Source organism: Dendronephthya gigantea, unplaced genomic scaffold, assembly GCF_004324835.1.
Source record: "Dendronephthya gigantea isolate DGI-Jeju-01 unplaced genomic scaffold, DenGig_1.0 000023F, whole genome shotgun sequence".
In the NCBI taxonomy this organism is placed as follows: Eukaryota; Metazoa; Cnidaria; class Anthozoa; order Malacalcyonacea; family Nephtheidae; genus Dendronephthya; species Dendronephthya gigantea.
The window spans coordinates 2,194,239-2,210,613 of record NW_021163033.1 but is presented as its reverse complement, the minus strand read 5'-3'; the positions used below and the strand labels follow the sequence as shown (position 1 = coordinate 2,210,613).

The 16,375-nt window shown below is 37.2% G+C and overlaps 1 protein-coding gene across 1 annotated transcript; it reads right to left on the bottom strand.

Annotated features, from left to right (window-relative positions):
* Window positions 1-411: 411 nt before the first annotated feature.
* Window positions 412-14,096, bottom strand: LOC114522530 (protein Wnt-7b-like). Its single transcript, XM_028543237.1, has 4 exons — window positions 13,727-14,096; window positions 12,192-12,460; window positions 2,863-3,143; window positions 412-1,725 (listed from the first exon to the last, which is right to left on the bottom strand). Exons 1-4 carry the CDS (start codon window positions 13,798-13,800, stop codon window positions 1,252-1,254), a joined length of 1,098 nt encoding a protein of 365 aa, XP_028399038.1. The 5' UTR covers window positions 13,801-14,096; the 3' UTR covers window positions 412-1,251.
* Window positions 14,097-16,375: the final 2,279 nt, after the last annotated feature.

Sequence of the window (16,375 nt, the reverse complement as noted above, 5' to 3'; positions counted from 1 at the left end):
TTTTTTAAGAACACCTGGTTTTAGAGCTTTTATAGTTTTATTCGCAATTCGCAGGGGGGGGGGGCGAGGGAGTGAGACTGAAAGAGTGAGTCTGAATATCACGTTATGAGCCTGATGTTTTTATCCGATGCCTTTGTGTGAACGGGTTCAAACACTATTTCTGCAACTATCTCTGAACTTATTGTATTATAAACGCTTCATCATAAAACATTTTGAATAAGGTATGTCAATCTAGTGTTTCCTGGGTTAAAACATGATTTATGAAATGAAATATTTCTCTTCTCCAAATACTCTTTTCCCTTAATCCTAATTGCACCCTGTTTAAAATCCTGCTAAATTTTTCGACACTTGCACAATGAATATAGAGCAGCGAATACCGTTTTTGAACAATCAATACCTGTATATATTTTATTATAATTAATGATAATAAATAAATATTACATTTAATAACATACTTAGTCTTAGCATAATATAAACATACATATTAAGCTGATATAGCCTTTTTACATAATCTTACTATATTTTTCTCATGGCCGCATGGCTGTGAGTAGATAAACCGTAATTGTTTTCAACGATGGTGATTATTAGGTGCTGAAACAGCTTAGTGACATTTTGATACATATAGTTGTTCATGTTGTTCAAATGAAATAAGTCAATTTGATTTCATCGTAAGTCTATGATGAGGTCTCTGACTGCACTAGGATGAATTGAATAATGTATTTAATATGAAAAGCTGGGACCACGTTTTCTTTGGGCAACTCCAAAAAAATCGATTCTCATAAGATTATAAATTTCAATTTAAAATCTCTGTCTAAAACATTGGTGGTGGTGGGGGGTGCTAAATACGGGAAGCAATTGGACCTTAAGGCGGTTTTCCACTGGGCGGAATTTTTCGGTCGTCTGATATTCTTTTCATTTGTGAGAATTCAACCGTAGCGGATTCCCTTCATCGGTCACAATTGAACTGAAAATCGAGCGAAAAATTTCGTTGAAATCTTGTGGAAAACCGCAATTAGACCGATTCAAACATGTGATGTTGTGCATTAGGGCCCAGTGCAGTCTTTTATGGATGGATAATCTATAAATATCGTTAATTACTCGAATAAAAAAAGTCTTCTCGACATGAACGTAGTAAAATCTTCCCAATTTCGCAAAGTGTTTTGCAGCAGTACAACAGAACAAACACTCCTTGCTCACACTCATTTCCGTAAGTTAATGCCGAGTCAATAAATATCCACTGATGTCCATCATTTACAGACAGGTTTCTAAAACCTCCGTCTTATTGCATAACTCACAATCTACTCTGCAGCACCAAACAAATTGGCAGTTACATTTTACCGTCTTGGTAACCATAGTCCTCTTGTAGGTTCGCCCGCAACACATCGTGTCACAACCGTCGTTGCCTAGCGACGTACTGTTGCATGTTCGGCCGTATGTTCCCATGATGCCCATCGGGAGGTTTTGCACGCAAAAGTTCTCGGACTGAGCGAAATACGTGAGCTTTTTATCCAATTTTTCCTGGCCTTTTTCCCGCCTCGAGCGGTCTTTATCGTACAGGACGTTCGTGGTCTTGTTCCACTGCGACCTGATCGAATTTTTGTAGAGTTGCCAAATTTGTTCGCCGACTTTTTCAACGTCGGGAGCGACATGCCAACACGTTTTGTGCGTGCACTGGTCTGATTTGCCATGACACTTGCATTTTACCGTCTTGAGCTGACGAACAATCTAATAAAAAAGATATCAATTTGGTTAAGTTTTCAAGACTATAGAAGGAGAAAGGAAATGTAAAAAACATTTCTAATTAGAATTTAAACGGCCTTAAATAGGTGTTCAATATCTGTCTGATGCTCCACTGGAATGTAGCTATCGAGCCAAATAGGAGAGTACGAACTCGAATTTGTATTTCCTGAAGAGTACAAAGACTATCATATTATGACCGCCGTGCCTTTATGACGAGAAACTCGCGATAGGGCATTACATGCACTATACGACCATTCCGCATGTCTTTCCACTTCCAAAACCCGTATCGAAACATGAAGCAGACTAATATCTGGGTAGTTATTGTTCAATTTCAAACACATGCGTGGTAACATAAGGCCAAATTAAGGTATAATCATAATTAATCCGAGCGAAATTCTGGATACGATGTTTTTCCTTGCCAATATTTCTCAGAGGATTACAAAACAATTAACAAAAGAACAATTGCCGAACATTTATGGTGTTGCATTTTTTGAAACTTGCTTATACTGAAGTAAACTATTACTATTGATTATACTACATCGACCATCGTACTGCATTTTTCATTTTTTTCCACACTGGTATTCACCTTGATGGATTGTAATAATTGTTATTTAAAAAATTTCACGCTTTTACTTAATGAACTTTCGGATTGTTGGCCGTATTCCTAGACAAAATGGCATTAGGGATGCGGCCTAGTGTCGCGTGCTCGGCGAGGGGGGTGGATTTCAAAGGTGACTTTGCGACCACAAACCGCATTTCACACATTAGAGAGGAAACAAGGGCGTTGTCTGATTGCAAGTTTGGCAAAGTCATGCTCGGTACGGATAGAGGGAAAACCCCTCAAAAGTTGTGATATCCGGCATTAATCGCCTTGTTATCGTACGGAACATGTGGAATTGCAATCAAGGATCGAAAATTATGGCCTTGAACCATTTCGCGGTTTTTTGAAAGGTTTGGCTATGCCAAATGCACGGATAAACAAAATCCTGGGAAATTATAAACAGGTCATCGCAATAACAACTTAGCTGGCTATCCGTTTTAACGTTGCATTTAAACAGTGCAGCTGCGGCAACTGATGACCTATTACACTGATCAAGTTACAATGTCTCAGCTCGAACATACCTTTCTTCCAACTTCCTGGTTATGACTCTTGGTCTTTCTAGCGTGGTTGTTAATCTTCTTTGGGTCCATAAAACGTTTCGTGAAATGTGTACCGTATTGCATATTATCCGGGCAGCCACCCCAGGAGAACGATTGGCTTGCCCTGTTCATTTTGCGACGCGAATGCTTTGGGCGGTTTCCACAGCCGCAGTGTTTGTAGTTCTGTGTCGCGCACGCCTTGGCGACTTCTACCATAACGCTTGCTGATGTAAGGGCTTGCACGAACGCCGTCTCTCGAGAACCTAAGGAAACATAAACGGTTGTTAATGTAGGGAAGTTGTTAATGTAGGGAAGTAGCGTACAAAGCATGCTCGTGAATAAAGTTCATAGGACAATAATTCTTTCCTATATAGTAATAAACTCGTCGAAAAAGATTGCGGTGATCTGGAAAGCAGTAGAACGCGGCTGGAAAGGGCGCCTTTAAAATCGTCTATTATTATTTATAAAGGGACCTCAGACTCTGTTCGCTTGCGATTTTGCACTAAATGAGCACGAGTGTATCGATATATTGTCCAAGTGGGTCCAAAAACCTTTATACCAGTATATAATATATCGATTGTATTGCCTTCCCGTAAACACACAATGATTATATGTAAAACTATATGGAACAAGAACATTTGCTACATTTTTGATGCGGTACAATTTGCTCTAAAATCGGGGGGAAAACAACCAAACTAACCATAACTAAAATATATTTGTTTGCATCGTCCCAACGACGAAAATCGTGGAATATGCAACAAGGGCTGTGTTCTTTGTGGTTTAGTACAGCACTTTCGCGCAACATTGAATGGCGACGCTTGGAATTTCAAGATTAGGAAACAAGGAAAACAATTACTCTCTATAGGGCCACCTGGTTCATGCAAAACGTAGCAATACAGTACACTCATCAGTCTGATTATAGATCAGAAGGAATGATCACACGAATTTCCCAATAAGTGACATCTGCCAGAAATTTATATTGAATTTTGCAATGAATATAAAACTGTTTGTCACGAAAGTGTCAAGATTACGCCAAAACTGCAAGAGTTTAAATGCCAAAATGGCGTCGATTAAGTTTGATCGAAATGTATTCGTCTGTGGGGTAGATAACCCCCTTATTGTAGCATCTATGGGATGTTTTGTGCTTTTAAATGATTGTGAGAAAAATGTACATCGCTCATTAGAATGAATTCAGCATCCTTATTTAATTTTGCACCGCCTTAAGGCATAGCTGTTCAACTGAATGCGAACTGAATGAAGTTATCTTATTCACCTAAATATATCAAAAGTAAATAAAACGGTCGCTTGATGGCTGAAAGGAGCCGATTGCAAACTAACCTCACGAGTCAATTAAGCGTTGAGATTTTTGAAATTCTTCATCCATTTTATTGTAAATTAGTTATTTTTGAAAATACCGATTAGCCAAACGTGCTTCAAATCATTGAATTTTTCGTTGAATTAGACATAAATCTCTCAGACTACGGCGCCATTGTTTTCAGCAATATATTGCAAGGTCAAGCGTCTCGTCTTTCCCGGCATTTATAAAACTTTAGGATCTACGACGCGGCAGCTCGACGGCGCTACGTCGATTTATTAACCTCAAGGATAAGCCACATGGAATTTCATTAGTGAAATAAATGTCTGACACATTTGATAACCTTACGGAGAGCTAAGCTCGATAAAACCGTTGGAGAACTTCATGTAACCCTCTTTATGAAGCAAATTATCACGATGCAAATGTGACATAGTATTGCTATATAAAGTTCTACATGTGCATGAAGAACAACAGCATTATCTAAGATACTCCAGGAACCGTATATTATTTATTACTTTAGCTGAATTTTTCCACCACAGTATGCTTCGAGAGAAAGTTCATCCTATTTTACACGGTAAACTTTTGTTATTTGGTGTAGATTTGATATATATAGAGAGAGAGGTATTCCGCGTGATTATATTCATTCAGTTGGATCGGTATCGTTTTGTTCAACATGGGATACGTTGCCAAAATTAGCGTGCATGTCCGTTCACAGTGTATAGTGTGTCATGGTGCTAGTTAGCGCATACTGAGTGATGTCCAAAATAAAAAGCGCATCTTTTGAACCATATGAAGAGACGTGGAGACGTGCGAAGACGTGTAGGTCGTGTCTCATCGCGATTAGAGGGTACTCGGCGTCGTTAGCATATTTCGCGCGAGCACTTAGTTGATTTAGCTGTCAAATTATCGTGACGAAAGTGATCTGTGTGTGTTTATGGAATGCGCGACACGATATTTAGGGGCCTTTAAGTAATTAAGTAAAACGATGGTAATAAACTAACAAGCCCTTCGCTCTCAACGAGCGATCAAATTGCATATACTTGCATGCAAACTTTCCTCAAAATTACCCAAATTTGATTTAGCTTGTGAGTAAAAAGCGAAAAAAGTGAAATGTTAATATTGGCAAGATATACAATGCTGAGTGGCTTCATGCTGGTTATATTGCAATGCAATTAAACCCTTATTCATAAGCTATCGATTGATACCAACGAGGAGTATGTGTGCAAAAGATGTAATCTTTTTGATTTGTGATAAATTAATTCACCTCGTGTATCTATTTTATCAATGCTTTAATCGAACGCCAAATAGATTTGTATATATAAGGCCATATCACAAAATCAGTATTTAAAAGGATATAATCAGATATAAGCGAATGAAATTTGATTTTAATTAAACGAGGTTGCATTGGTTGTGATGGTTTAAATGTAATTAAATCGCTGGATATACACAATTTTCTCATGAAAATATTGCATTCACATTGTGAGTGTCATAAAGTGACCTCCAAGCATGCATTGATGTGAAGAATGAGGATTTTGTAAACATCTGAAAACCAATCGTGTATTTACGTCAATGGTTCGGCAATTAGTAAAATTGTTGATGGAAAAATTACTAAGTCGTGGTTAAGTGACTCTTTGATCGCGCATTAATGAAACAGACATTATAACAACCTCAAAAAGGCTAATTCAAGAGAGTGAAGTTGGAATGCAAGATAGATGATCATGGAACTGTTGCCTTAATTGGAGAACTTTAAGACCATAAAAATATCTATTTGGAACACTTATGCAATCATGCAGTATCCCTAATTTAGTTAAGACCCGTCGGCGTATTCTTCATTTTGAATTGCATGATTACCAACGTAGATACACATTGTGCTTCAGAATCGGCCACCATATTATCTTATAAACCAATTATCATCGAGTGAGTGCGTGAGAGACAGTGGATTTATTAATTAAAAAAAAGAGTGTGTAAGAAACTATAAGTACGTACACTACATGCTATGGGTATATATAAGGCCTAGACTATACTTTATTCAGTCGTGGTTCGAGAACCCGTAACATTTATCGATGACCATGAAAGTGAATTGGTTTGCTATAAATTAAAGGTTTGAGTGAAATTATTTTATTCATCGTTCAATAAGGTCTTTGTTGTTTTTAAAACATCGCACAAAATAACGCCCTCAATTTAATAGTGTCGTCGATTCTTCTGGAAAACACCATGCACAGTCATGCGTTTCAGCTGGACTGAGTTGGAGAAAAAATATCGTGATCAAGTTGCTCGAAGGTCTAACTAAAATGAATTTAAACTCTCCTCATTATGACTAATTTCTCTCAGGAAATATGACTTTTGTACTAGTGTATACCAGTGCATACTTGCAAACAAGACAGTGAAAGTTTAGGCGGGGGCAAAAAGAAACACTCTGCCAATGGTTTGTTATCTGAATACTTGGAAAACCCTCGAATTTATGCCACAATAGCAGGACTAAAACAACATGTTATTTTCTCCGTTGGAAAAACAGTCTTCTTTTCAAAGACGTGCAGAGAGCGGCATATTTAAGTCGAGCATGTTTGAATACCAGAACAGTGAAGCTATTAGCACTTAGGATCGAAACTGCGCATTTTGTGTCGGGAAAAATGTCGGTTTTGTTTTATTAAATGTAGGAGCTGTGCGTTAATTAAGAACCGTTACGCAGCGATTGTTGCCACGACAATTGCCCGTGCTGTTGTTGATTTGACCACCATGGGCCATTTTCGTGATGGCGTGTATTTTTAGAAAACAAACTCAGAGAATATAGGCAAAGGTGCATCAATACCAGATTTGTTTACATTATAAAACACCTCGCAAGTTCTCTCCGTCCATGTTTTGGTAAGAAAAATGAAAGGCGTAATGAGTACTGAATTTGAAGCAACAAAGATGTATATTGTTAACATCAAAGCGTAATTTGTAATTGTGAAAATAAAAGCTTAATTTGTAATAAGTATAAAGTCGATTTGCAGCTCAGATAAGCCTAAGGGAAAATACGAAGATAGACTGATGCGAATGTTTGTTTGAAATATGCAGTCGTGCACGTTCATCCTCAGACATATAACGATCTATACAGCCAAATTAGACGGGATGTATTACGATGATATGACGGTAATTTACGGAGCAATTAAATGAAAACAAGATGTTTCGTTAAATGTACAAATCATTAAGGTACACTTAATTTGTATACACTTGAAATCATTAATTTTATATTCTTGATATATTGGACTCTTAAGCCCCGACACGCGAATAAGGACGGAACGTGTTTTGCCGTGTTTTAAAAACTTCAGTAGGTATTAAAATATCAAAGGCATTGCTTTATATATTAGTTTGTGTTTATAATTATGTTAAAAGATTCTCTATCGCAATTATTTTTAGAAAATTCTCATTAAGCACAAAATTAATATGAATGCGATGCATTGTAATTGTCGCAACTCGAAACGTCGTCTAGGGGTTGATCAAACGAAGCTTTTAACAATATTAGTTGCACTGCATGTGCAAACGTTTAAAAGAGACTCCATACTTGAACACCAAGCATGTATAGATTATTCTTAAGAAATCGGAAGAGATATTCCAACTTAATTATCAATTTGTTTTTCATATTGGATCGTATTATTTTTAGAGTTTCTTATGGCTAGGCACTTGAGATCCAGTGTTTTTACCTCACAGGGGTCTCCAGGGTCAATGTTTTCATCACAAAAGGACGGAAATTGGAATTCCGTTATACTTGATTGAAACAATGTAGTAACCGGTGTTGGCTATTCGCTCAATTTCGACACTTTGAATATGGCTAAGTATCTAAGCACGAGAGATAATGTCAGAAAATAAAAGAAAAATCTCATTGCCTTCAAATTATGTCCGCCACAAGACGTCGATGATGTATTACGTTTCCGTACTATTGAAAAAGCGTAACAATCATTTGTACAACCACAAACATTGTCTCTGTTTACCTTATCTACACCACATGCAAAGGGAAGTGTTTTATATTCGGATAATTTTATACCAATTTTCCGAGTGGGTATGCATGTGGTCGAATATGGATTTCTAATTTTGTAGAGAGCATGTAATATTCCGTTTCTATATATACATTATTCAAACTGCATGTAAATATATTTTTATTCATCTTAGCAACTGAAAATCGTTTACAGCAAAAGACAAACTAAAACGGATTATATAGACATAAAGATGGGAAATCCTATTTGTGTAGAGTTCAATAGTCGGATATTACTTTTTTATTAATTTTTTAGTATTGATAAGAAGAATCCTCAAATCACTACGAGGCCAAATTAAGCGATAAGAACTTTTTCTCCAAACCTATTCGAAAAATGTTCATCAAACCAAAAAACAAACGATATACTTTTATTTTGTAGTGTGAAAGAGAAAAGAGAGAAAAATTTGAATTTAGAATCATTTTTATTTAAACACTCGAAACTATATAAAACCGACATTCCAAAATTCAAAACAACAAAAGGCGTTTGTATCGTTTTGTATAAGTACTTCGCACTTTTTATCAACGCTACTTCTCGACTGAGAGTACATTTCCGTTCAGTCGTGTTCACTTAGCCATACATCCTTCCGTAGTTCAGAAATTTTACAATGCATATTGCACGATGCTTTCAACTTTACAAACAACTAGCTGCTAGACGTTCTTTATATAAGCTGCTTATAAAATGTACACAATTTACTTGAGTATGAATGATGTGAAGAAATGAATCATTATTAAGCCATTTTTATGCCTTGAATTCTACACATGAGCAGACATTATAAGCTGATTATGAATTTAAAACGGAGCACAATTTCTATACGTGCTGGCGATATAGCCAGAAGGTGCACCGCTTTAGATAAACGAGTGATCAATTAAAACTAATTACATTCATTAATTTCTCATTAAATGTACAGCCATGTAGGCGATCTAGTGAATGTTCATGCAAATTTAACTTAATAAAAGAGTGCATGCACATGCGAGGACTTTTTTTATTTTCAGCGGGTTAATTCAATGGCAGTTGTGCTATATTTTGATCCCAGTTTTGATCCAAATATGGCATTAAAAGGTTCAATATATATCTTCAAAATAGAATTAGATTAACCATTAAGAAAGTGTATGATTTATAACTACATCACTCGTATGATTGTGTCAAAGTCATTCAACAGTGTGTTTAACAAATGCAAAATAGTCTAGAAACTTCGAAAAAACAGCAAGCATTTTGAAACTTGATTATCCCGACTTGAATGTGATTGTATCACATGTACTTGAATGCTATGCAGTGCATGGTTGCCGCAATTATATTGTTTTATACGGTGTTAATATATAACACCATGCACCATTATATGACATGCGACATGATTCCCATCAAAATGATGTATGAGGTGCGAGGTTTCGCAAACTTTCCCACCAACTCAAACTTTCCCACTGTTTCAAATCGAAAGCCTCACACGAATCTAATTTTTGTCAATCGAATCTTAAAACTCATCCAAAAATTCCCCGCGATGTAACAAAAACACGATGGAGGAAGGGCATTATTTTCACTCGGCTGGACGCAGGATCTGTGACACAACTGATCAGACCAAACAGCAATAATATAGCGCTTTCTATAGATTGTTCAGCTATATTTAGTGAAACTCCCAAAGAAGACTGAACGGAAGGGAATCTTAATTGTGTGTAAAAGTTTTATTTGGGGAACCTAGCGTGAGTTCGCCACGGGGGATCGGACAATTTTGCATCCAAATTTAACGCCATCTTCACAAACAACAATTTGATTGAATTTGGGAAACCAATCTGTCATAACTAGACAATATCTGGTTGACGTGTTATTTATCCGACATATTTTTGCATTTATATAATATCAGGCATATTTTAAACACTCGACCGAGTAATGTGGAATAAGATATGGCTTAAATTCTAGCGAAGTTCGTGGTTATAGATTTCATCGCATGCTTTTGTGCAGTAAAAATAGCCTGAATTTCAAATTCCATTTACCATTTGTCCTGCATTTAAATATTAATTAAAAATACCACGAGTGGTATTGCCCACACGCGTTTTGTCACCCTGTAATAAATTATTGCGTGCTCCAGACTTGAATGATATCATATTGGCATGAGTATTGACATGTTAAATGTATCATGCAACAAGAGTTAGTTTAAATCATTCAAATGTATCAATTTTGCTATCGAAGTGCAACAGTTTCCATGAACCACGCAGTTCATTAAGTGTTTCGAAATTGCGATAGATTTTACTATTTTATGTGAGAAATTCTGAAATTTTTCGGGCAAGTAAACGTTATACCGTGCAGAAAAATTGGTCACACCATGCGAATTATAGAACAAGGTGTTTTTGCCTAACGTGACTGAAATCGAAACCGAATTGTTTGTGTACTGTGTTTCTTCACCCTGGCCCGCAGGTCGAGGATTGCTCGAGTACTTTTAATTGGTTAATTGAGTCGTTGAAACCTCGGGGCTTTGGCTGGCAATATGAGATAATTGAATAAGATGATTACAAAACGATAGCGTAATAACCTGTTTCCTCATCGCGGGCATTAGCGTTTATTCAGCTGAAGTACCTGCTGGGGCTTATCGCGTGGTTTACACGGAACACAAAAAGCTTCAAATAGGCTTCCAATATGAGAATTCCGCGTCAACATTCATGACATTGCTATACGTCGATCAGCTAAAACGTTGGCATGTGCGCGCGCACTTGTTGAAAATGACCGATCCGTCGAACGATCCGTTTGCTGACAGACAGCAAAGTTAAAGGGGTAGAGGAATGAAAGACGAAGACAGCATTGCTTAGCACTGTTGAAAGCACAACATTGGTTGCATACTTTGAAGTATATCTGTAATAGTATATTCAAATCAGACGGGCATGCACTTCATCTTGTCATAGAGCTTTATCTATTTTTGATCAGGATCGTCTTGGCCTATAAGTGTGCGTTATTTGTTCGGATTAAAGAGAGGTCAAATATTCTTGCTTTGTAGTTTATAGAGCATTTTGCCCTTCGAAAAGGACGTCGAGATTTTTTCTAATATTCGAAACTTGCTTAAAAAAATGCGTAGCTAAATAGTCTACTTCACTGTGCACAGTCCACTTTACATCGTGACACAACACAGAACCGCTTTGTTATCCATAAAAAAACACATTGCGATGACACATTTTTTAATAACATTCACGCTGCTTTCTCTGTTTTTAATATTCCCGAGTCGACCACCTTGCGCCTTATGATTGAAATATGTCGCAGAATTTTTGCTAATATACCCGCCGTTTTCAAACATAAGAGCTTCTCGTAATGTAATTGTAGATTTACGATGTATGAAAAGTGCAGAGAAACATTTTATATACAAAAAACCCTTTAGGGTATTATAACGTTTATTGCTGAACAGAAGCGTCCTATCAAATTTGCCATTTCAAACGTGAACTGAGTTGCCTAGTCTGAAATATCCTGGTCGCTATTGGTAACAACACTCTGGGAAGCGTTTTCCCTTCAAATGAGTCAAAATGTCATGTCGCGTTTCGTTTATATCTGAATCGAAGTGTTGAGTTTCTTCGTAAAACAGTTTCGTTCATTTCATATAGCAAATAATGATGTGCCCTTGTCAACGATACGTTTCAGCGGAGTGAATTTCTCAATCAAAATAAACGGCTGAAAGGGTATACAAACCATTAAATATGCAGACTGTGGTCTCAAGGAGTTAAAGTACTGTAATTATCTGTCCTTGAGGCCTGCGATGTTTTAATTAAGCCATTATTACTCGAGTCAAGGCGCCCGTTACGTCTCTGTAACGACGTACGTGGATTCTTCGCTCAATCTATGTCAATATGAACACGATTCTGATGTTAAAGATTACATATTGTTATCGCACCGCTTCCGACGCTAATCTTACAGCTGACACTTGAAATACGATCGAAGTCAAAGGGACGTTTAAAACTCAATACAATTCGAGATGCATACGCTTAGATCATACAACATTATCAACAACTTACGCCTCTTGAGAATTCCACTTTCTTCGAAGACTTGGTTCCAAGTTAAGGGCGAGCAATTCCAGCGATAATCTTTGAACCTTTTTCTGCACTCCGTCAGTGCATTTCGTACACCTCTCTCGACTATTTTTATCATATCTGGCGATCTCATGCAAATGCTTCGCTGTCGCTTGTCGAACCAAGACATGACCCTGCAATACCTTCGGATATGCGCATTTCTGGTTCTACTGCGCTTTCTGGTCGTTTTGTTTCCATCACTAACGTAAAACACGCTGTAAGCAAGAAAAACAATAGGATACAGTCAGGGTGGAAGGCTTGTCAGGATTACGAGAATATGATTGTGGGATTATCTGCTTGCAAATACAAGGAATCGCCGGAGATGCAAGCGTGCAATCTTTCATGCATGATGCATTGGTGCTAAACATCTTTCAGACGTATCCTCTCAATGCGGTTTGACTGGTGAAAATATACAACACCCATTTTGTGCAATAAAAATACTGCTTGTTCCTGTGTGGAGATTATAAGCGCTTGATTAAATGAAGATGTTAAACAAATATTAGAGTAGGACTAATATTATTATAGCTATATAGTACTTCGCGATACCGCCAAAGAGAAAGTTAATTATCCATGTATAAAATGTCCGTCAAAATACACCATAAAGATAGGAAGTATTCTGGTGTTACCCTAGGTGAAATGCCAGACTGTTTCACTGTAATATATACAAACGATACAAAATTGTTTTGGCCACAAGGTAAAATTATAAGGAACTCTGGAATCAGTTCAATATTCTCTTATTAAGCGGCCTTGCTTATTACAAGGCTGCCTGACTATTAGCACATAGGCTTGGGCAGACGAGATTGGAGCCCGCGTGTCTGTTCAACGTTAAACGATTTTATTCATTTTTAAGTACCGGCGGAAAGTTGCACTGTAAATTTATTAAAATTGACTGAAGATTCAATACACGTAACAAAAATTGTATATTTTATAAAATTCGCGAGAATATTTATCTTCATAGGATTCGCATCAATCTTGCCAGCACACACGTATGGTGCGCGAAAAAACAATCCTCCCATTTTTTTCGGAAACGTAAGAATTCGTACAGTAAAGGTCAACTGGGCTTATATCAAGTTATTAATGGGATTTAGACGCGAGGTAAGACATATTTATTTTCGTGACATGAAAGGGATTTGATAAACATGCGTTATGTCAACAACATACTTGTTCAAAACAGCCATGTACCAATATATTTGTACATATATAAAGCTCTAATCGCAACATATAGCAAAAGCAATATTCACGAAATAATATTTGAGAACATTTAGCGTTTTAGCATAGCAATTAATCATCAAAGTAAAACAAATTGTTTCATTTGAATTTTAGGGGGCGGTTTTACCCTTAGAATTGATAGGACGCGTGCAGAGCGCTTAATGAATGTAACCGAAATTTGAAAACAATTCGCTGACTGTTTTTCCTCTGACAGATCCGAAAGGCTAGGGTTATATCTTCATATATCTGTACAGGAAAATTTTTTGACATACCTCACGCAGATAACCGCTATCAATAGAGCGTGAAGAAATCGCGGTCTGTGCGATGACCTTCCATTCGTTGCCATGATGAGGATACGGGATTTTTAAGTGGGTCTGAAGACGAGATAACGCTGCTTCCAAGTTACGCTGATGACTGATTTGACGAGTTTATGTGCTTCGATTTATGTAGCGAGTATCAAAGACACCCACTCGGTCTCGAACCGGTAGAATGTGTACACGTTGCGGTAGTGAGTTTCCTACCTCGCCCACTCTGCGCTTTCCTGCCTTGGCTGGTTTGGCTGATTTCGGCTTCTGCTTGCCGCGTTGTGGTAAAGGCACTTTATGTCTGAAAGAGTAACAACGAGCAGTATCCACTTATGAGGTTACCTCACAACTGTGCCGTGTCAAGGACAACAGCGCATTTTAATAGCCGCGCGCCTGTAATTATATCTGCGCGCATCTGATTGGCTCGCGTGATCGCTAATAGTGTGAGAAATTATTCAAGCAATCAATTGCTCAATCGCACGCAGGGCCATCGCTGCAGTGCTGCGTTTTAACAATCGTCAGGTCGAAAACTGTCGGGGAGTCGAGCTGACGTTTCCGAGCGCGTTACCTTGACGAGATCATGATTTTAGGAAGGAAAATGACTTGTAGGGATATTGGACGAGTCTTTAGCAGATTTCAGGCCGCGCGTCGTTTGAAAGCGATAAAGCAATTACGCGCTCAAAGCTAGGTTTAATTAACAAGTCTCTTGTGTCCTAGGCTGCGAGGATTAAAAATAACCTTTTGGAAAAACTATTCGTGCAATGTGACATATACTAAGTGAACATTATTGGGTCACTAAGGGTCGCAAATGGGGGTGTCACGACTTAGTAAGTTCTAGCAATAAACACCTGTGTGATTTCAATTCGAATTTACCCTAAATGAAAAGTTTGCCGATATGGGCAAAATTATGTGATAAAGTCTTAGAAATCAGAGTTATAATTTTCATGCAGTTATGCACTCAATGACTCAAACATACATACATGTATATTATCTTTTTATTACAAGCGTGTGTCCAAGCACAAAGTCGTTTCGTGCCAAATTTGCAATTGCACAAAAGCGGAGGACCATTGAAACGATCGAATGTGAAACTGTTGCAAATAAGTATAACTTTACGATGAGTAATTGTTTGTGCAATTATTGTATTTGTATATAGAGCGGCTATGTTTGCAGTAGCAATTTTATTTAGTCGATTATTAAAAAGTCGTTCCGCATACCGATGTCATGTTATGATCGGATAAACCGCAATGAAATTAACTTTTTTCAACACACTTTCTGCCGAAAATTAAAGGCAACTGAGTGAACGCGAGAATATGCCATAAGGTGGAATATGCATGTTTGAAATATATATACATTCAACATATACGATGAATGTTATATTTTACTATGCTCGTGAACTAGTTTAATGTTCGCGGGAGTGTACTTGACGAATCAAGACCATATTTAGGTATACTTGATCCTTAAAATTGTATACGGAGAAGCACAGAATAACAGTGAATTTCGGAGCATTTGGTTTATGAATTCATACAGTTCAGTCTGACAATAGCTTCACTTCCGAGTGGCAAGCGAATTGCTATTAATAGTATTATATATATTTATTAGATAGTCTTAGCTAGTTGTAACTTTATGAAGCATCATATGCTCGAATTGTATTTTTTTAACAATGTAGTTTAATCTTTCTTTTAAAACGAGATGTGTTGGAACTTTGCAACAAAGAAAGCCTCGTCACAAAGACACACTACAAGTATACCACTAACATGTATACATGCATATAATATAATATATATGCTTCTTTATTTCGATCCCTTTTAGTTAAATTAAAAACAAAGGTGGGTAACTGGCAATAAAATCGCTTGTCTGCGTTTGCGGGCCAATATTCGTAAGTGTAGCTACATACGCTTAGTTAAACATACGATGGAAGTATTTGTATCAATTTTAACGAAAAGATCTTTGTTGGTTTTTGGCTGTGGTCGTTTCGTCACCTGTTGTGTTTACACACTGATTTTATTAGACCTCGCCGAGTTTTGGCGGCAGGGTCTTTCCGAATCCAACATGCGTTGGACAAAAAGCCCTGTTGCTATGTCAATGGCAGGCGTTCATATATCTTTGACCTCGACGATGGGCAGTGATTGAATTTGTATAAATGAACAACACTACCAATTGGTAATTTCGTCAAAAACAAACACATTAACAAAACAGTACACGGTGTAATGTTTGTGTAGGCCGAGCATTCTGTGAAAATATTCGCAAGTCGATGATAGCTTACACGCCACATCATGCCGATGTTTACTTTACAGAAATGAACGAATATATCTGTAATTTTCATCTGGAATTTGGGAATTGGCAAAAGGAATTGTTTGCATGGTTATATATGAATGAAATTGTTAGTCAATCGAACATATATAATCGCTTCGGATGCCAGCTATATATTATAACTGAATGCTAATGCTACATATATATAGCAGTTAATTTCATAACAAAACTATACAAAATATATCACGGCGAATTCGGTTATTGATCAAGAGACAGTTGTTTGAAATTGAAAGTCGTAAAAGTAAAGAAGTATCAGAATTTAGTTTATATATCTGTTCATCTAATAACCAATTTCAACTTGAGTCG

Bases quoted from the DNA above. Each gene is read 5' to 3' on its own strand.
- LOC114522530 (XM_028543237.1), bottom strand. From the start codon at position 13,800: ATGGCAACGAATGGAAGGTCATCGCACAGACCGCGATTTCTTCACGCT. The intron at 12,461-13,726 runs GTATGTCAAAAA...TCTTGCTTACAG, and splicing joins ATAGCGGTTATCTGCGTGAG to CGTGTTTTACGTTAGTGATG. The intron at 3,144-12,191 runs GTAAGTTGTTGA...ATGTTTCCTTAG, and splicing joins AAGTGGAATTCTCAAGAGGC to GTTCTCGAGAGACGGCGTTC.